This window comes from Vulpes lagopus, chromosome 2, assembly GCF_018345385.1.
Source record: "Vulpes lagopus strain Blue_001 chromosome 2, ASM1834538v1, whole genome shotgun sequence".
In the NCBI taxonomy this organism is placed as follows: Eukaryota; Metazoa; Chordata; class Mammalia; order Carnivora; family Canidae; genus Vulpes; species Vulpes lagopus.
Genome location: NC_054825.1, coordinates 114,361,701 through 114,380,795, shown reverse-complemented (window position 1 = coordinate 114,380,795; position 19,095 = coordinate 114,361,701). Strand labels below are relative to the sequence as shown.

Genomic DNA, 19,095 nt, shown 5'->3' with positions numbered 1-19,095 from the left:
TTTGATAAGGGGACAATTCATGAAAACTAAAGTGTGGAAACAACCCAAATGTCCATCAACCAATGAATGGGTAAATAAAATGTGTTATATACATACAACGGAATATTACTCATTAATAAAAAGGAACGAAATGTCGGTATATGTTACAGCATGGATAAACGTTGAAAACATGCTAAATGAAAGAAGTGAGTCTCAAAATAAAATGTTCTACAATTGATTATGGCTATAGTTACACATCCGTATGAATATAGAAACCACTGGACTGTATACTTTAAGCAGATAAACTGTATGATATGTGGGTAAATATCTCAATAAAACTTTTTTTTTTTTTTAAAGAAAGCATGTCCTTGATACCTGAACAGTGAAAATTTAATGAAAAAACAGTTGTAATGAAGGATTGGCTACTGTAAAGAGAAGTCTGATAAATAACAGGAAAAGCAGATGTAGGGAACAGCCACTATGTCTGAGACAAAGGGAGTATCCAAGGAAGGAATAAACCTGGATAGAGCCCTCTCCTCCAAGGTTAAGAGTCAGACCTCGTTGGTATGTAGCATCCCTAGATGGCAGCTAAGTTCTTTGGGTGTCTCCAGCTGAGGCTGACAAACAGAAAACTGTCCACTGAGGTGCCAGCAAAACTCATCAGGAAGTTGCTCTCAGAGATGCTGGAGGAACTTCCTAGAATGTTGCTTGCAAGATGCTCCTTAATCTCACTGAGAAGTTGCCCACTGGGGTCCCTGCAAGTCTCCTTACATGCCTGCTGGGGCTGCAGTGAAACTAAACTGGGAAGCCACCTGCTGGGTGCCTGTGCAACTTGCTAGAAAACCAGTTGGATCACTGGGGTAATTCTCTGTAAGTCTTCTGCACGATGACTGAGCATCACAGGAACAAACACTAAGAAAAGCACACTTGGAATTAGTCAAGAAAACTTCTTCCTCTGTCAGTGTCTCTCCAGTGCCTTCTATTGACAAATCAATGCCACTTGGCAAAGGAGAAATGTTTACAGTCCAGTAAACATATCACAAAGTAGGTTGAGGAAGAGTGCATTTGGAGCTTAAAAGCAATAAAAGGATACATGACACATAGGGTATATCTTAAAATAAGTTCAATACTGGAAAGTCTTTTTTTCAGCATATTAACAATGGAAAACCATATGCCTATTCATGATGCAGAATAAACAGGGGAGGAATTTCAACTCCATTCTGGTTAAAAACAGAATAAAATAAAAACCTTACACTCGGAATGAGTACTTTTAACTTTTTAAGGCTGACAGAAACTATCTACAAAAAACCCAGTCAATTCTCATTATTCATGGGAGTTATTGTATAAAGTTGCTGCAAACACCGAATTAGCAAGTACTTCCTGAGAGCCTCTGGTAACATTTTTGTCAACCAATCAATGCATAACCTGTTCTCTGTGTGTTTAAGACTATATATATGATTCATTAACACTGAACTCACAGCCTACGAACTCTAACTCATGCCTAAACAAAGCCTGGGTAACACATCACTGTTTTCTTGCACTTAGGAACACTAAACAGCACGTCAGCACTATACTTATAGGCCATTTTAAACAGCAAGATTACCAACAAATAAGATGCAAGGAACGTGGCACTAAGTAGATCAGGATAGTTTATAGTATGAGAGCTGAAATACAAAAGCAGAGCATTGCTTTGTTCAACCTCAGCTGGGAACATGTGCCCTGGGTGACTCCATTTTCTCACCACTCTGCACAACGTCCACAAATGACCTTGAAAATGTCCTGAATTTTGATTTTTGGAGAGTAGGCAACTTTGATAACACAGCATCTGAAAATAGCAAGAGAACCTACATCTGCTACTTCATATTTGGTGGTGCAACATTAAAGGCACTAAAAAAAATAAGAACAAGTTCAAAATGCTTGCTATTACTTCTAATCAGTATTGTACTAGAGATGCTACCTAATGCAATAAGAAACAATTAAATGCCATTATTCAGTTCATATGGTCTACAAAACCACAAATCTCCTATAAATTGGAATTAACTTAGCAAGGTTATTAGACATGATTAATATAAAAATTCAATTATATTTCTATACCCCAGCAACAAGTTGGAAAATTTTAGGTGGCAAAGATAATTGTTTTTACAATGAAAAATGTAAGGGTCATAACTTGGGGTAAATCTTTAAAAATGTGAATGATCTTCGTGAAGAAAACTGCGAAAAAATTTTTTTGAAATGCAATAAGGAAGGTCTAGGTAAATGGTAAGCTATAACTTGTCCATGGACAGGAAGAGTTAGTCTCATAACGATGTTAATTCCTCCAAAATTGTCCTCTAGATTAATATCATCCCAAAACCCTATGGCGCTCTTAACAGAATTTGAAAAGTGAATTCTTTATGTGAAAATGCAATGATAATCCTGAAGAACAAGATAGAAGACGTGCCTTATAATTATGTTGTCAGAAAATGGAATAGTATATACAGCAAAGAAAATGAACCAGATATATACATCAATATGAATGCATCTCAAAAAAAAAAAGTTAACATTGAGCTAAAAAATCATAGAATATGTGAAGTGAAATATTCCATTTTATGTATTTCGAAAACAGGGAAGTGATACTATTTTAGGGATACATAAACATGAGGCAAAACAATGAGGAAAAACATAGGAATTATTAACACAATCCAGAATAATGGTTGCAAAGAACTCATAATTTTTTTAAACTGAGTGGTGTATATGTAGGTGTTCATTTTGTTATTCAAACTTCTTACACGTTATTCTCTTTGTGCATATTTTATAATAAAACAATTTAAAAGATGGAATGCTTAGGAAATAGTCATACTGAAACCCTAAAGAGTATATTAAATTTTGTCATGCTATTTTAGCTTTTAAAAACATGTTAACAACCATAAATGCAAAAGAACAGGAGAGATCCCTCATGAGTAGTCTACAAGTTTAAGACATTTAATTTTTAAATAAGAGGCACTTTTCAGCATTACAAATTAAATTCCCTAAACTGCCTACTGTCTCCATATTAAAATGCTTGTGCATGAACTACTGAGCATTCCAAATTGTTTATTTGGTGGGGCTGCTCCCCATCAACATTCTAGTTCTGGTGTTGCTTTATAGCCAGCGCAATTATTTGAAGGTTTTATTTAATAACAGAATGGAAAATTGAAATGTTAAAAGTGCTATGAATAATATGATGTATATATATATCCTAAGACAAACTACTGAAACAAATATAAAAATTGATATGGTAAAAGGGGGGAATCGTGTGTTTCCTGAATTTAAGTCAACTCTTCAAATACCAGAGGAAAGGAAATTAAAGAACATATATAAAATTGAGCAAAAACACATTAAAGGATGTACTTAGTAATTTCCGGGGAGGGAATGCCACTGCATAAAGTCTATTGTTTGACTTCTACATTTTATTTTCATACATTTTCAGGAACTCATTTGTCACTAAAATTGCAGACTGCCTTTTTTTTTTCATAACCAAATGTGTGATTGATTTATTTTTAGAGAAAAATAAAACTAAAGTTTTTCCAATAAAGGGGAGAAATAATATGAGATCATGTCCTGGTTACATGTTAATTATCACATTCTATATGATGTGGATGTGATCAACATGTATTCAATGATAGTATGAATAAACACTTGAGATTTAAAAATTATACCATTTGCCAATGCTGTCAATTCATAAATGTTGAAATACCCAGAAATAAGTAAATTTTAAAAATTGAAGCTTTTGACAGTGTTTATAGATCAACCCAAATGGTACATATCAATAGTACAGCCAATAAATTGACATTACTGTTGGTTTCCACCTAATTTCTTCATAATATGGCTGTCTGGTGTTGCATTAGTGAAGATACTTCCTACAACCACATGGGTACCCCAGAGCCTATGACGAATCACTTTACAGCAGCCAAGATTATCCACAGAGAATCCTAAATGTCGATAGAGTTCATCTGTTTCAAAAAGAGTGTTGTTTGTATATGGTCCAAAAAATGCCAAACCAGATGATGGGTCAATAAAGTCAGCCCAATAGCCTTCAGCTCGAAGAGCATAGCAAATTTCCTTAGCGCCATTACTGAACTTTTCTAAAAGCATTTCTCTTTCATTTTCTACCTCTTCGCTCCAAACAGTCATATCATTCTTAGTTTTCTGTGTTATAGTGAGAATCATTAGTTTGTTGGTGGCTCCTTCTGGAAACAGGGACTCAAACTCTCTTCGCAGCAATTCTGGACACGTTTGGATCGCACACTCTACTTTAGCATTTGCAAAGTAAGTTTCTGCACTGCTGATTTCTTGTTCAACAGGTGCATTATTACCCTGAAATTCATTCACATACTGTGCCATCACAAACTCGTGCCTTTCACTTGATAAAGGTTCTGCTAGAACATCAGGTAAAGTTTTATGAAGTTGGCTTTTCTTTTGTGATGTAGTCCCATTGAGATGACAATCAAAACCTATGTTCCCAGGAAGCTGGAATCTCTGATCCTGAGGTCCAAATGGTCCCATAGTTTCATCAGGCCATACTGTTCGAGAGCATATATCTGGCGGTGCAGTGGCCACATGAGACTCATCAGAACCTGAAGATCCTGCAGTTGAAAAGGCTTTGGGACTGACAACCCTTTTAACTAAAGAGCAAAATCCCGGGAGATAGGAAACCAGTCTGGCTCTATTACAGAGCACGGTGGCCATTTCTGGCGGGGAGGGTGGACGCCAGCGATCGTCCCTTCCGTGAAGCTCTATTCTGAGCGCAGCGGCCCCCAGACGGGCGCATTCGGAGGGTCTGACACAGTGGAAGCCGTCCGTACCAGGCCCCGCACTTGCAGACTGCCTTATTGAGAGTAAGGTACCAAAAATAACTGATCCAATCACTTTCACTATTCTGTGATTAAACTTAGTTTCAAATACTGAAGGAAACAAAGCCAGGCAAAGCAAAAAATATAGTAGCAGCAGAAGAAAACAAAAATACTAGGCTAGGAGGCTTAGGCTTGGCTACAGTGTGTACCCTGTGTCCCATAGTTCATTAGTAAGTTAAATTGGATAGTCTCTCTGATTTCTATTTATCACATTTAAAACTTTACCCCTTAAATAGTGCACTGTATTGCATTAAAATAACAGAAAAGGAGGGCAGCCCTGGTGGCTCGGTGGTTTAGCGCCGCCTTCAGCCCAGGGCGTGATCCTGGAGACCCAGGATCGAGTCCCACAACAGGCTCCCTGCATGGAGCCTTGCTTCTCCCTCTGCCTGTGTCTCTGCCTCTCTCTCTCTCTCTCTCTCGTGAATAAATAAATAAAATCTTAAAAAAAACAGAGAGAAAAGGAAAAAGTAATCTCAAAACATGTGAATGCTAACTGCCAAAGCTCGAAATACAAAGATAAATTTGTTGTATAGCACAACATACAAGTTTTTAAATAAAAGCTTTATCATATTTATCATATAAATATGGCTTTATCAGATATGCTACAAACAACAATCTGGTTTTAGAAAGTGGAGGGGCAAATGAGAGCATCTGTTTTTGTTCCATCAGGAATACACCATCCTAAGTGAGAACAAATAAAACTGACACATTTATATAAATGCAATTGTAAAATAGTATTTTATTATTTTTAATATAGTGCTGTAACATTTCATAATATTGCATACTGCTCAATTGTTGGTTTAGTTAGGCAAGAATATCCTCCCCTCATCCCGCTCCCCAATTCAGAATTTGAAGACACATTATCCTTGTAGAGCCCTAGCATATTGGCTCCTAATATGTCACATTTCATAAAACAGTAATGCTATGAACTAAAATGAGTAAAGGTTAACAATTACTTTGATTTCACAGTTTCACAAAGCAGCCAGTAGATAGCTGAATTCAGAACAGCTCACTAAGACCTTTATTAGTTACCTTTTCCATAATGTTCCTTTTCAGAAAAAATATGAGGCAAAGGTAATGCTTCTTTTAGTCCTTTATTCAATAAATCAACCTTTACCTTGCAAAAAAGTTTTACAGGTACCAAATGATGTTATTTTTGTGCCAGCAGATTTTGTTGTTTTTTGTTTTTGTTTTTGTTTTGCTTTCTTGTTCTGGTGCAACCAGTTAAGTGAAAAAAATGACACTAAAAATTTAAGTTCTAGAAACACCTTTAAAAATAAAACTTGTTAAAAACACCAGGCTACTGAGTCAAGTACTTGCAAATACAAAACAAGTAAGCATGATTGCATAGATTAACTAGTACAAATTAAAATTTAGACAAAATAAAACAATGAATTTAAATAAATGTAAAAGGTTCTTTCAAGTGTTTTCTTGATTTTTACATTAATGTTGCATGCATTTCCCCTTTTTACAATATGTTTTAATTTTTTTTTTTTTGGCACAGTTTCTATTCAATTTAAATATCTCATTAGGAGAGCAAGTTTAAAAAAGAATTTTTTTTTTCCGTAAGGGTGAGTGAAGATTAATGAAATACATTTTGGAGCTTTTTAAATATTTTATTTGAAAAGAGTAGTCATATGTAAAAAATTTTTAATAACAAAGTATTTGCTACTCTTGATTCAATTAAGTCATCAGCATGTCAATAGCTGGTCTCAACTATTAGATACTCCCTCCTGAATTCAAATCTAATTAAATTAATTACCCAAATAACAGATCTAAGAAATTAAATATAATTTTATATTTAGATGCTTAAAACATGGCCATATTCTGTATTTAGAGATACAAGATTTGTTTTACTGGCAAAATTTAAAAATTGTCCCCTCAAAAATCATTTTTTATGTGTATGGGTGTATAGACATATATATATATAATTTTTCCTTCTATAAGAACTATTTGTTTCAAAGACTTAGCTTAGATAGTTATGTGACTACAGGGTCCTCAAAATAAAAGCAGGCACAGCTGGTTAGTTTATGAATTATGCTGCATTATCAAGTTCAATTGATTAGAAAGAGTGGAATACCCTGTTACCTGATACTTGGAACCATCTGTACCACAAAAAAATGTTTATCTCATAAATTCACCATCAATTTGGTAATTTTGGACAGAACTACCCTGTTCTTTTAAATATACATACCACAAAAAAAGCTTTTTATACTAAACTTTGTAACTTCCACTACAATAAATAGGGCACAGATACAATCCTCTACTTAACAATATATAAAAGAGGTTTGGCAGATACAGTCAGCATTATGGACACCATTTAAACCTGTATTTTAGGGCTGTAGGTTTTAAGTGTCTTGCCAAAAGCATAGTTTCATGATACATAATTTACAAAGTGTCATACAATTTAAAAGTACTCCTATATACATTTTCTTCTCGTAACATGCCTCTGATTTCCAGCAGAAACATTATAAATGCTATCATAAATGAAATCTTTCTTTACAGAATAGACTATGAATCATATCAAAAATGCTTTACCTCCCATCTTAAAACAATTGTATACTAATTTTTAAATAAGTATTTCAGGTATATAATTGGAAATGTAAATAGCCTGCATTTAACTATAAATGAAAAGACTGAGTTTCAACAGTACCATATCTGCTTGGAAAGCTCTACCAAGTACAGCACTGTGAGAATAACACACAGACACCATATACATATGCATCTATAAATAAATAATATATACTTTTTCTATTGAAACTTTTTTAAAAAGCTTCATGGTTTGAAGAGGTTTTTGCTGTTAATACATAAAACACATACATTATATTGACCAATCTGATACAAATGTAATTTAATACACTGATTTACAACAAGCAGCAGTATGGCCCTCTGATAATTATGAAAAATGAAAAAAAATCCATAATACATATTTCAACTATATCAAAGAATCCTTAACAATTTTCATTAGTGTCATCCTTTAGTGTCTAAGCATTAAGTCATTTATTAAAATTTAACACATAACAAGGTGATTTCTTCAGGATAATTTTGCCATTCAAGTACCTAAGTTTATCATTACACAAAAAGTGAAACTTTTCAATTACTGCTCTGAAAAAAATCAGAGAAAGAATTACAGTATTATTTTTGCTATGCAGCACTACTTTAGATTCATGATGGCATCTCTATCATGATGCTTTTTAAAATGAAGAGTGAAAAAATAATAAAACACTATTTCAAAAATGGTAGCATATTTGGTCAAAATACAAAATATACTAATATAATAGCATTTACATGTTAAAAACACAAATATTTAAATGTGTAATCATTTTAATGTGTTCAACATGAAGAACAGCTTTTCTCTTCACAATTGCCACATTTTAATTGATTATCAGTACAATACTTCTATGTTTTATAAATAAATCTTACAGGTTTTTCCTGTTGTAATTTTTTTTTTTTGCAAAGTATAACCTACAGCACAGTGATTTATAATTTAAGGTAATAGATATTTTCACATTCTAATTTAGCTTTTACACTATTTCATGCTTCTGAAGCTTTTTTGTTTTTGCTTCAAGATAGAGGTAGATTTAGTAGATTGGGCATGTCAGACTTACTGCCAAAATGCAATTATCAGCTGTACTGCTAATGTGCAGTTTCCAAGATGCTAGAAAAAATTCAGAACCATTATATGTAATACTTTACCAAAGTTCTCCTTTTCAAGCTTAAGTTATTAAATAATTTCATATGTATTTAATTGCTCACGAAATAGTTACAAAAAATAGATAAAACAAAAACACAAATATAGGTACACTAAAATAAAAACAAAACTATAATGAAAATTGCATCTGAATGGAAATTTTGTTTTGCTTTTTTTAAAAGTGCATCAACTTGTTTTTCTGTTCTAAGTAAAAACACATCAAACATTCCTACTGACATTGTAACAAAGAAGTGATATCTGAAATTACCCTTTGTAGCCATTAATTTTTCCCCAACAAGTTAAAGTTGAAACCCTTCCATTGGTGCTTCCTGCTGCTGAAAAACGAACTGCTGTTGACTTTCATCCACCTGAGGTACAATGCTTGGGTCATCTTCCTCTACACCAAAGTAATGTTCAATCAAATCAAAAGCCTTTTGGTAAATTTCCTGATTTTCATGGCTTTGCAAAAATTCGATTTTATCCAGACCTGTTATGTAAAACATATATATTTATATACACACACACACACACACACACACACACACACACACACACACACATATTGTTATCCAGGTTTCATCAAATATTTGAACCAAAATACTGAACTAATAGGATCTGTCAGTCCATCAGCAATGGGGGTTGTTATTTTTATCAAATCTTTGCATATGCTGATAGACAATACCACTTATGTTTTAAATTTCAAGAATGAGAACATAAGACAGTGTGGTATGAGGGAGTAACACAGGCTTGGGAATAAAAAGATCAAAGACTCCACCTTGCTATGTGATTTTGTCCAAATAAGTTTGGTTTCTCTAAAAAAGTTTAGAGAATGACAATTTCAGATTCTGTACTCCACAGGTCCTTTCCAGATTGATTTTGCTCTTTATAAAAACCACAAAAAGGGAAAAGCATCAAAACATAATGAAGAAACTAAAAAGTGAGCAAAAAACACACACATTCTCTCAGAGAATGAGCCAGAGGAGATCAGTATGGAATAGAGTACTATTTACAAATCCAATGAAGCTACTGTATAATATACCAAAAGTACAAACTATAAGTGAAACTATTTTTATAAGATAAGCAGAATTTAGAGCACTCACTCTATTTTATTGCTTACAAGAAGAAAAATCTCCACTAAGTCTGGGTGATGCTGAAAATATTTTTCATTTAATTACAGATAAACCTCTTCAATTGTATTATAGCAGGATAGTACTGGAAGTTCTAGCCAGAGCAATTAGGCAGTAAAAAGAAATAAAAGGCATCTAGTTTAAAAAAGAAGTATCACCATTTGCAGATGACATGGTATTACATATAGAAAATCCTAAAGACTCCACCAAAAAAACTTAAAACGAATCAGTCAATTCAGTAAAGGAGCAGGATACAAAATTAGTACAAATATCTATTGCATTTCTATACACCAATAACTATCAGAAAGAGAGATTAAAAATAATCCCATTTACAAGTGCATCAAAAAGAATAAAATACGTAGGAATAAATTTAACAAAGGAGGTGAAACACTTGCACACTGAAAACTATAAAAAGGAAGGAATTGAAGATGATACAAATAAATGGAAAGATACTCTGTGCTCATGGAATGGAAGAATTAATATTGCTAAAATGTCTGAACTACCCGAAGCAATCTTTAGATCCAATATAATCCTTATCAAAAAACGAATGGCATTTTTCACAGAAATAGAACAAACAATCCTAAAATTTATATTGAACCACATAAAACCCCAAACAGCCAAAAGCAATCTTAAGAAAAAAACAATGCTGGATGCATCATACTCTCTGATTTCAAACTATATTACAAAGCTAGAATTCTCAAAACTTACTGGCAAAAAAGCAAATCAATGGAATAGGACAGAGAGGCCAGAAAGAAATACACATATAAAATCAATTTACTACAAAGGAGCAAAGAATGTAACATACAATAGGTAAAGAGCAGTGTCTTCAATAAATGGTGCTGGGAAAACTGGACAGCCACATACAAAAGAGAAACTGGGCCACTATCTTATACTGTACACAAAAACATGCCCTGAATGGATTACCTGAATTTAAGATCTGAAACCACAAAAGTACAAGAAAACATTGGTGATAAACTATTTGACACTGGTCTTGACATCTGAATTTGACACCAAAAGACAACAAAAGTAAAAATAAACAAGTAGGATTACATCAAAGTAAAAAGCTTCTGCACAGCAAAGGAACCCATCAACAAAATGAACAGGCAATTTACAGAAAAGGAGACAATATTTGCAAATCATATAGCTTAAGGTGTTTATACCCAAAATATATAAAAGAACTCATACAACTCTACACCAAAAACAAGCAACCTGGTTAAAAAATGGGTAGAGGATCTGAATATAGACATTTTCCCAAAGAAGAAAGATATCCAACAGGTACCTGAGAAGGTGTTCAAATCAGTAATCATTAGGGAAATTTAAATCAAAACCACAATGAAATAATCACCTCACATCTGTTAGGATGACTATTATCAAAAAGACTAGAAATAACAAGTGTAGATGTGGAGCACATGGGACCCTGGTGCATTGTTGGTAGGAATATAAATTGGTAAAGCCACTGTGGTAAACAGTATAGAAGTTCTTCAAAAATTAAACTACTCAAAAAAACCAGAACTACCATATAATTTAGAAATTCCATTTCTGGATATTTATCCAGAGAAAACAAAAATACTAACTAGAAAAGACATCTGCATCCCCATGTTCATTGCAGCACTATTTACAGTGGCATTTAAGGTATGTAAGCAACCCTAAGTGTTTACTGACAGATGAATGGATTTAAAAAACTAGTATATATGAATATAATAAAATATTATTCAGCCATAAAAAAGAATGAAATCTTGCCATTTGTGACAACATGGATGGACCTTGAGGGCGTTACACTAAATAAAATAAGCCACACAGAGAAAGGCAAATACTATATATATAATATCACCTATATGTGAAATCCAAAAACAAAAAAAATACCAAATTCATAGATACAGAGAACAGACTTGTGGTTGCCAGTGGGGGAAGTTGGCAAAATGGGTGAAGGAGGTCAAAAGGTACAAACTTCTAGTTATAAATAAGTCATGGGGATAGAATGTACTGCATGGGGACTATGATGGTGATCCTGATCCTTTCACAATATATACAAACACTGAATCATGTTGCACACCTGAGACCAACTTGTAATGCTATATGTCAATTAAAAACAAAAAGACTTACTTATATGATACATTCTGAACTCACTGCTTACCATATGCTTCTTCAATGAGAGCACAGTATGGATTAATGCCTATCCCATTCTGCTTAGATTCTTGTTCTCCAAGACGTAAAATATTTTCAAGTCCATTTAAAGCCACTTGGACTATTTTAGAGTCCATAACAGTCAACAGGTCACAAAGTGGTTTAATGCAACCTAAAGCTACCAAATACCTTCAGAGTAATTGAAAAAAAAAGCAGAGAGAAAAAAAAACACATTTAGAAAGACTTAAATGTTATTTATAGCAAATATTCTTCAGTGATGTTATATAAACAATTAAGAAAAATATTCTTATACAAACTCAAACATTAAAACATTTAATTTGCACTTACATAAGAACAAGAAAACTTTTTACTCTCCTATTCTCATTTAACACAATTAGCAATAAGTAATATTACAAATATTACAAAAATACACATGCAAGCAAATTGGTACTTGGGCCTGTTTTTGCACAGCATATGAATACTATGAATAGTGGCTTCAAGGTGCTTTCTTTTTTAAAATGTGAGCCCATGCACACACATTGGGGTCATATGGGAGGAGAGAGAAATAGGGAGAAGTGACATCGAAGTCAAATTTCCGACAAAAACAATCATAGCTGATGCTCTAAAATATCTCCTGTGTTCAGAAGCATACAGTAGGCTTCTAGGAGCAAAACAGCCTATGTTGTGAGTAATTTTAATAAACATTTCTCACAAAAGTTACTCCACTCATTTTTTTAAAGATTTTATTTATTTATTCATGAGACACAGAGAGGCACAGAGACACAGGCAGAGGGAGAAGCAGGCTCCCTGCAGGGAGCCCGATGTGGGACTTGATTCCAGGACCCTGGGATCACGCCTTGAGCCGAAGGCACATGCTCAACTGCTGAGCCACCCAGGCATCCCTTCCACTCATTTTTTAATACTCTGTTCTTTTATAGTTTTTAGCACTTCTTTTCCATTCTCTATAACATAAATAAAGTAACTGATTTATTTACTTGGCAAAAAGTCCATTAAGGCTAAAGGAAAAAAACATGTACTAAAGCCAGACTGCATGCAAGTTCCAACTGCATTCCTTATTAGTTGTATGACTTTGAGTGTTCTGTGCCTCAATTTCTCCATCTTAAAAACGGGGTAATAACAGTACCAAGCTCAGAGGGTTGCTGTAAAAATACAGTTAAGCATTCAAAAGTTAGTTTCCACTCTTCTTTTTTTTTTAAAAAAAGTATATACCTTCATTAGAGTATTCACTTGCTATATTCTTTAATCAATATATTTGTTGAATAAATCTCACAGAGGTATGGAGTTAAAGGACAAAAAATATATGAAAGTATCTGATATTCTCCAGGCACTCAATAACTGAAATGAATTAGTACAACTGGCAATATCAAACATTCAACAAATATTATTGGTATGCATGCTGAAATTAATCTAAGATCAAGATTTCCTTCCATATATGTAGAATTAATGAAATGGCAAAAATGGCTAGAAAAAATAATGATCTCATTTTGGACACATGACTCATACCAATAAATTTAGGTAATAATATATGGACTAGACATAATAATGAAAACAAATTGAAAAAATACAACAATTTGTAGATGAACAAACTTTCGTTCACAAAGCAGGTAAATATTAGTTTATAAAAAATGCAAACTAGAACAAAGGGAAGATCTTGTTTTATTACTCCTTATATTCATAATATAATGAGATTGAAATGTAATGGAAAGAAAGTGGAAAATAAAAAGCAGAAAAGATGTAATCAATATATAGAAATATGAATCTAAGACATCAAGATAATAGTATAAATGAAGGCAAAAAGACAAAGATCTCACAACAGGTATATTTCAAAATCCTCTCAGTGATTTGTAAAATAGCTAGTAGCTTGACTTCTTGTTTTATAAATTAAGACATAAATTAAACACTCTTTAGAAAATACCCTCTACAGTCACTTCCAGAAACTTAAAAAGTCCTGAGTTTCAGACAAATCCATAGAAGAAGATTCTGCAGGAAGTCAGACTTTTATGTAAGTGCAAAGTAGAACCTTGCTATGGGGGAAAAGAGAGTAAAAGTACAAGATAAAAAGAAATTTAGGAAACAACTCTGGTCATAAAAGTTGATGATTACAAATAATAATGATAATAGCAGCTAAACTCAGTAGAGAACTTAACGTTCAGGTATCATGTTAAGCACTTTCAATATATGAATTCCATTTAATTATCAAGAAACTACCATAACTGATTATCCATTAACCAAATTCATTTGAAAATGTGATGAAACTGTGGATGATGAGACAGGTAAAATTACTTTGTCAAGGTCACACAACTTTTATTCAGGGAACAGGATTTGAAAGCAGCCTGACTTCAAAGCCCCTGTACCTACTACTTATGTTGTCAGTAAAAGAAACAAGTAAACAAATAACAAAAGACCTAGATTCAAAAACCAACTGTAAAAAAGAAAAAAGAAAAAAAGAAACCTAGTATAGAGAAAAAAAAGATACCACCTGCAGGTAAGGCTAACAACCAACTAGGAGAACATCACTATACAAACAAATGTCTATTTCAGTATTATTTTTAATTTTATTTTTAATAATTACTTTGAGTGGATGTTCAAACCAGCCATTCCTATATAATAAAGTTATATGTATGTGACTCTAATGATATACAAAATATTTAATGTCCATTATAGTATATTTTTTAAATTAATACAGACTGTTCTTTTTCAGATTTTTAATCTGAAATAGTCTGCCAAGGCAAGTGATGTTAATTATCCTTTACTGATGAAAAAAAGAAAAAAACCCTACTATGAATGAACAATATAACTGATGTAACAAAATGCTTTCATTTCACATTAAAAATGCACATTAAGGGACACCTGGGTGGCTCAGTGGTTGAGCATCTGCCTTCTGCTCAGGGCGTGATCCTGGGTCTGGGGATCAAGTCCCACATCAGGCTCTAGGGAGCCTGCTTCTCCCTCTGTCTGCATCTCTGCATCTCTATCTGTGTCTCTCATGAATAAATAAATAACATCTTTAAAAAAATAAAAAATAAAAATGCATACTAAACGGACTTAGAAATAATGTTTTAGTTTCATCAACAAATAAAAAGTATGTAGTACTTCATTTTGTTCTGTTCACATTTTTTTTTATTTTTTTTTTAATTTTTATTTATGATAGTCACACACAGAGAGAGAGAGAGAGGCAGAGACATAGGCAGAGGGAGAAGCAGGCTCCATGCACCGGGAGCCTGACGTGGGACTCGATCCCGGGTCTCCAGGATCGCGCCCTGGGCCAAAGGCAGGCGCCAAACCACTGCGCCACCCAGGGATCCCCTTCTGTTCACATTTGAAATCGAATAAAAAAACTCTGTATCACACCTTATTTGTTCTGGAGTGCCTCCTGATGTTGCATTAGTTATAGCCCAAGCTGCTTCTTTTCTGGTGCGAAACTCTGCTTTCTGAAGAATCTCAATCAAAACAGGAAAAATATTTGCATCTATAACAGCCTGAGAAGGAAAAATGATACAGCATAAACAACTCCAATGCTGTTTTAAAAATGTTAATAAGTAGAGAAATAATAAGACCCGTTGGCTTTAAAAGAGTTTTTTGGAAACACCTTTGGAAATCCTTCTAATCTTTCAATAAACTTTCATATACTTTCAAGATTGGAAAATATATTAATAGAATATAAACTTAAAAGGATGATAAACGTACAAGGTAAGATAACTTGATCAAAATGGATAAGTAATTTTTGATTCAAGTAGCCTAATAAGACTTTAAAAAATCATCACTTAAAAGCCTTGAGAGGAATATTATTACCTAACTTACTTAAAACTAATAAAAATCAATCTCTTTTTAAGACTATATGTATGTATCTAGCATATGTATCTAGCACTGTGGGCAATTTTATACATACACACATCACACGATTCCTTACCAAACTACTATAAATAAATCTTATTATTTTGGAGGAGAAAAGGCCATGTTCTGTAAAATACTTTTCAAAAATCTTTTTAAGTAACACTAAAAAAAAAAAAAAAAAATCACTGATAATATGGTAACTTTTGTCCAAACTGACTTATGAGATCTTCCTGTTTTCTTAGATCTGAAAGATATTTACCTGAATCTGAGCTCTATTTCCAGCAGTGATATTAGAAACAGTCCAGCAGGCTTCTTTTCTTATTGATTCCTTAGGGCTACTCAACAAATGTAAGAGACATGGTAATGCAGAACAATTCAAGATTACCTGAAACAAAAATCAAAAATGGAAACAAAGTTTCATAGCAAAAAACTACACAAAGATAGACTAATTTAGAAATACAAAAATCGCTCATGAAAAACTAAATTAAGAAAAAAGAACTTCCTTTCAAAGTAAAACTTAGGTACTTGCTATCTTCTACTGTCCCATCTTGCCAAAACTTGTTGCAGTAAAGTGCTGTCAAACCACTAAAATGCAAATAAGCAGGACAGTCAGAAGTGTGTCCTTCAAGTTTACAAATATACTTAAGAATTCAATTGATACAAGAATTTCAAGATAGATTTAGTGACTGGTCAGAATCCAACTTCTAGTTTTACCAAATGAAATGATGAAAAAAAAATCAAATAGTTTGAAAGTACCTAATTCCATAACTGGTAAGACCTCAATGTGTAGAATAAGTACATTACTTTTCATTAAAATTTTTTACTGTTCCACTTTTCTTTTGTAAAGAAATATGTATTGCCTTGTCCCTTTACATTCTTCATTCCATGGCATAATTATGTTCCTATTTTCGGAATACCCGCAATAATTTACATTAAATTTACTTGCTGAAGAATGTATGAAGCAGTACACCAAAATTCTGCTGGAAAATGTTATGTTTAGAAGAGTATTCTTGTTTAAAGAGCTATTTTAAATTAATAACTATCAATTACCAAGGATCAACTACTTAACTAATATATCTAAATAGAACTTGAAAAGATTAAACCTGAAAAATAATATGTAAATTAGAATAAATTTATGGTGGCAAACGAAAATTTAACATCAGAGCTTAAGTTCCTATCTTCAAGAAAGATTGCCCCAGAACTAAGGTCAATCTTGATATCATATCTTTTCTAGTATCTCACCATCCTCCAAAACACAGATAGACACACGGTTACTAACCCAGAAAATGTTTCTTGCCATCCTTCCTTCCATTCTCTGAATTCACTGAAGTAGGTCTTCAATCCACTATAAAAAGCCCTCCCACTTCCAACCAACTCCACGTTAAAACTATTATCAATCAACCCTACCAGTTCCTTCTCCAGTCAGGCTGAATGTTTCTTAAATACAAATCACACATGTCTGCCTCTGTACCTATGTTCACATAAATCTTCTAGTTTACTTAAGTTCTTCTCCACCTTTAAAATATAGTTTTAATTACAATTCTTTTATGGAATCTACAAAGATTTCTCAGCACAGTGATCTCTTTTAAACTTCTATAGCGTTTACTGACCAATCAGCTCTCAGCAAACTTTCATTAACCTGGGTAATTTGTTTTGCTTTAATACATATTTTCCCTTCAATTTTATTATAAATCCCTTGAGACCCAACCTCTTATCTTGTACTTCTTTATATTGATATAGATCTAGGATAGTGCTTTCACATACAGATATTTGAGGTTGATCACTTCTTATCGAGAATATGCTTACTGACACATTATACATACCTATATAGTTATGGCAATGCTCAAGTCTTGATTAATATGTAACCAATAGTATGAAACTAGATAAATTTCTTAAAATCTATTATGTTAACAATTTATATTAAAGTCTGAACTCACCTGTGTTTGAATATCATCACCAGTCACAATATTACCAACTGCTCTTAATGCAGGTGATACAACTTTATAATCATTGTGCCTAAAAATAATAAAAATATGAACTTACATACAATGTAAGAGTTACAATTTACAAAAAAATTGCAAAAATAGTACAAAATATTCCCATATACTCTTTACCCAGAGATCTCACTCAAGTTTCACTAATTATGCCAGTAATACCTCTGTAATAAGGAATCTAATCCAGGATTATGTATTACACCCAGTTGTCATGTCTCTAGTCTTTTTAAATTCAAAACAATTCCCAATTTTTCCTTTATTTCATGATCTTGACATTTATGCTAATCAGAAGCCAATTATTAGGTTTTGTCCAAAGCTTCCTCATGATTAAGACACAAATTATATGTTTAGCTGGGATATCATAAATGCTATCACCTTCATTACATTATATAGCATCTGATACCTGTTTTGCCCACAATAGTAGAACCAAACTCCAGTCACTTATGATGGTGTCTGTCAGATTTCTCCATTTTAATATTACTGTTTTTCCCTTTATACTTAATATTTTTGAGAGGATATACTTTTAGACTATATGAAATCTCATTCCTTACCCCACTTGCACCAGCACCACTATTTTCACCACCCCTTGATGTGTACTGTCTGAATTATTATTAATGTTGATGCCAATAAACATTTTATAATACCATCATTCCAACTATATGCTCTTTTTCAGTCTATTAATCTACCTACTTATTTTAGTGTGGACTCACAGATTTCTATTGTTATATTATTGTAATTTATTTTAATGCTCAAATCATCCGAATTTTGGAAGTTTACACAGGAGTTCCCTCAAGTGGGTCTGTGTCCTTTTGACATTTCTCCATTCTTTGAGCACTTACTACTTTCTGGGTTCATCTTAATTTTTCTCAGTCCCAGCCCTAGAATCAGCCATTTATCCAAGAACTTTGGTTCCTGTTAATGAAGAGTAGTGTTTAAAAACCAAGATTTGGCGTATTTGCCTTTTTAGTACAGATGTGTCACTACCTCCCACACCCTTTAAGAGGACACACACACACACACACATACACACTTATTTCTACATCTATCTCTTTATGTTCAAAGCTGTGAGTTCACATTCTAATCTAATGCCACGGGATTATTCTGTATTTCCTCCTTTCCATATTTGTACCTCCATTCTTTTAGAATAAGAAACTGGCTTCTTTTATCATAACCCCCCTATAAATGACCAATTTTCTGATCCAACTAGGTTGTTATCTATCATGTGTTGCTCCATCCAGCCTGCTTGCTATTCTGCTCTGTGGGTGCCAACCTCAAGCTTGAGCCCTGATCCCCCAATGGACCTGCCTGCCTAGGCAGATGTTGTCTTTGTACTAGAGCTCTTTTCTTCATACCATCTGCCTTGTTTGAGCCTACCTAACGGTTTTTTGATAAAAGGAAAAGGTATAATAAAATTTTTTTAAGAAAATGATAATCTTTTTAAAACAAATTCTCTT

The 19,095-nt window shown here is 33.2% G+C and overlaps 2 protein-coding genes across 2 annotated transcripts in view; both read right to left on the bottom strand.

The window, feature by feature from the left end:
* Positions 1–3,726: 3,726 nt before the first annotated feature.
* Positions 3,727–4,712, bottom strand: LOC121484825 (methylmalonic aciduria and homocystinuria type D homolog, mitochondrial-like). The gene has a single exon (XM_041744568.1). It carries the CDS (start codon positions 4,684–4,686, stop codon positions 3,790–3,792), a length of 897 nt encoding a protein of 298 aa, XP_041600502.1. The 5' UTR covers positions 4,687–4,712; the 3' UTR covers positions 3,727–3,789.
* Positions 4,713–5,565: 853 nt separating this feature from the next.
* The window catches only part of KPNA5 (karyopherin subunit alpha 5), a 42,811-nt gene continuing 29,281 nt past the window's right edge, over positions 5,566–19,095 (bottom strand). The window contains exons 10-14 of the mRNA XM_041745130.1: positions 17,585–17,663; positions 15,907–16,032; positions 15,165–15,292; positions 11,803–11,981; positions 5,566–9,028 (exon numbers count right to left, since the gene is read on the bottom strand). Of these exons, the coding sequence (XP_041601064.1) occupies positions 8,841–9,028; positions 11,803–11,981; positions 15,165–15,292; positions 15,907–16,032; positions 17,585–17,663 (700 nt within the window). The 3' untranslated portion in view covers positions 5,566–8,840. The remainder of the gene's footprint in view (positions 9,029–11,802; positions 11,982–15,164; positions 15,293–15,906; positions 16,033–17,584; positions 17,664–19,095) is intronic.

Excerpts from the sequence above, each read along its gene's own strand:
- LOC121484825 (XM_041744568.1), bottom strand. The coding sequence starts at position 4,686 with ATGGCCACCGTGCTCTGTAATAGAGCCAGACTGGTTTCCTATCTCCCG.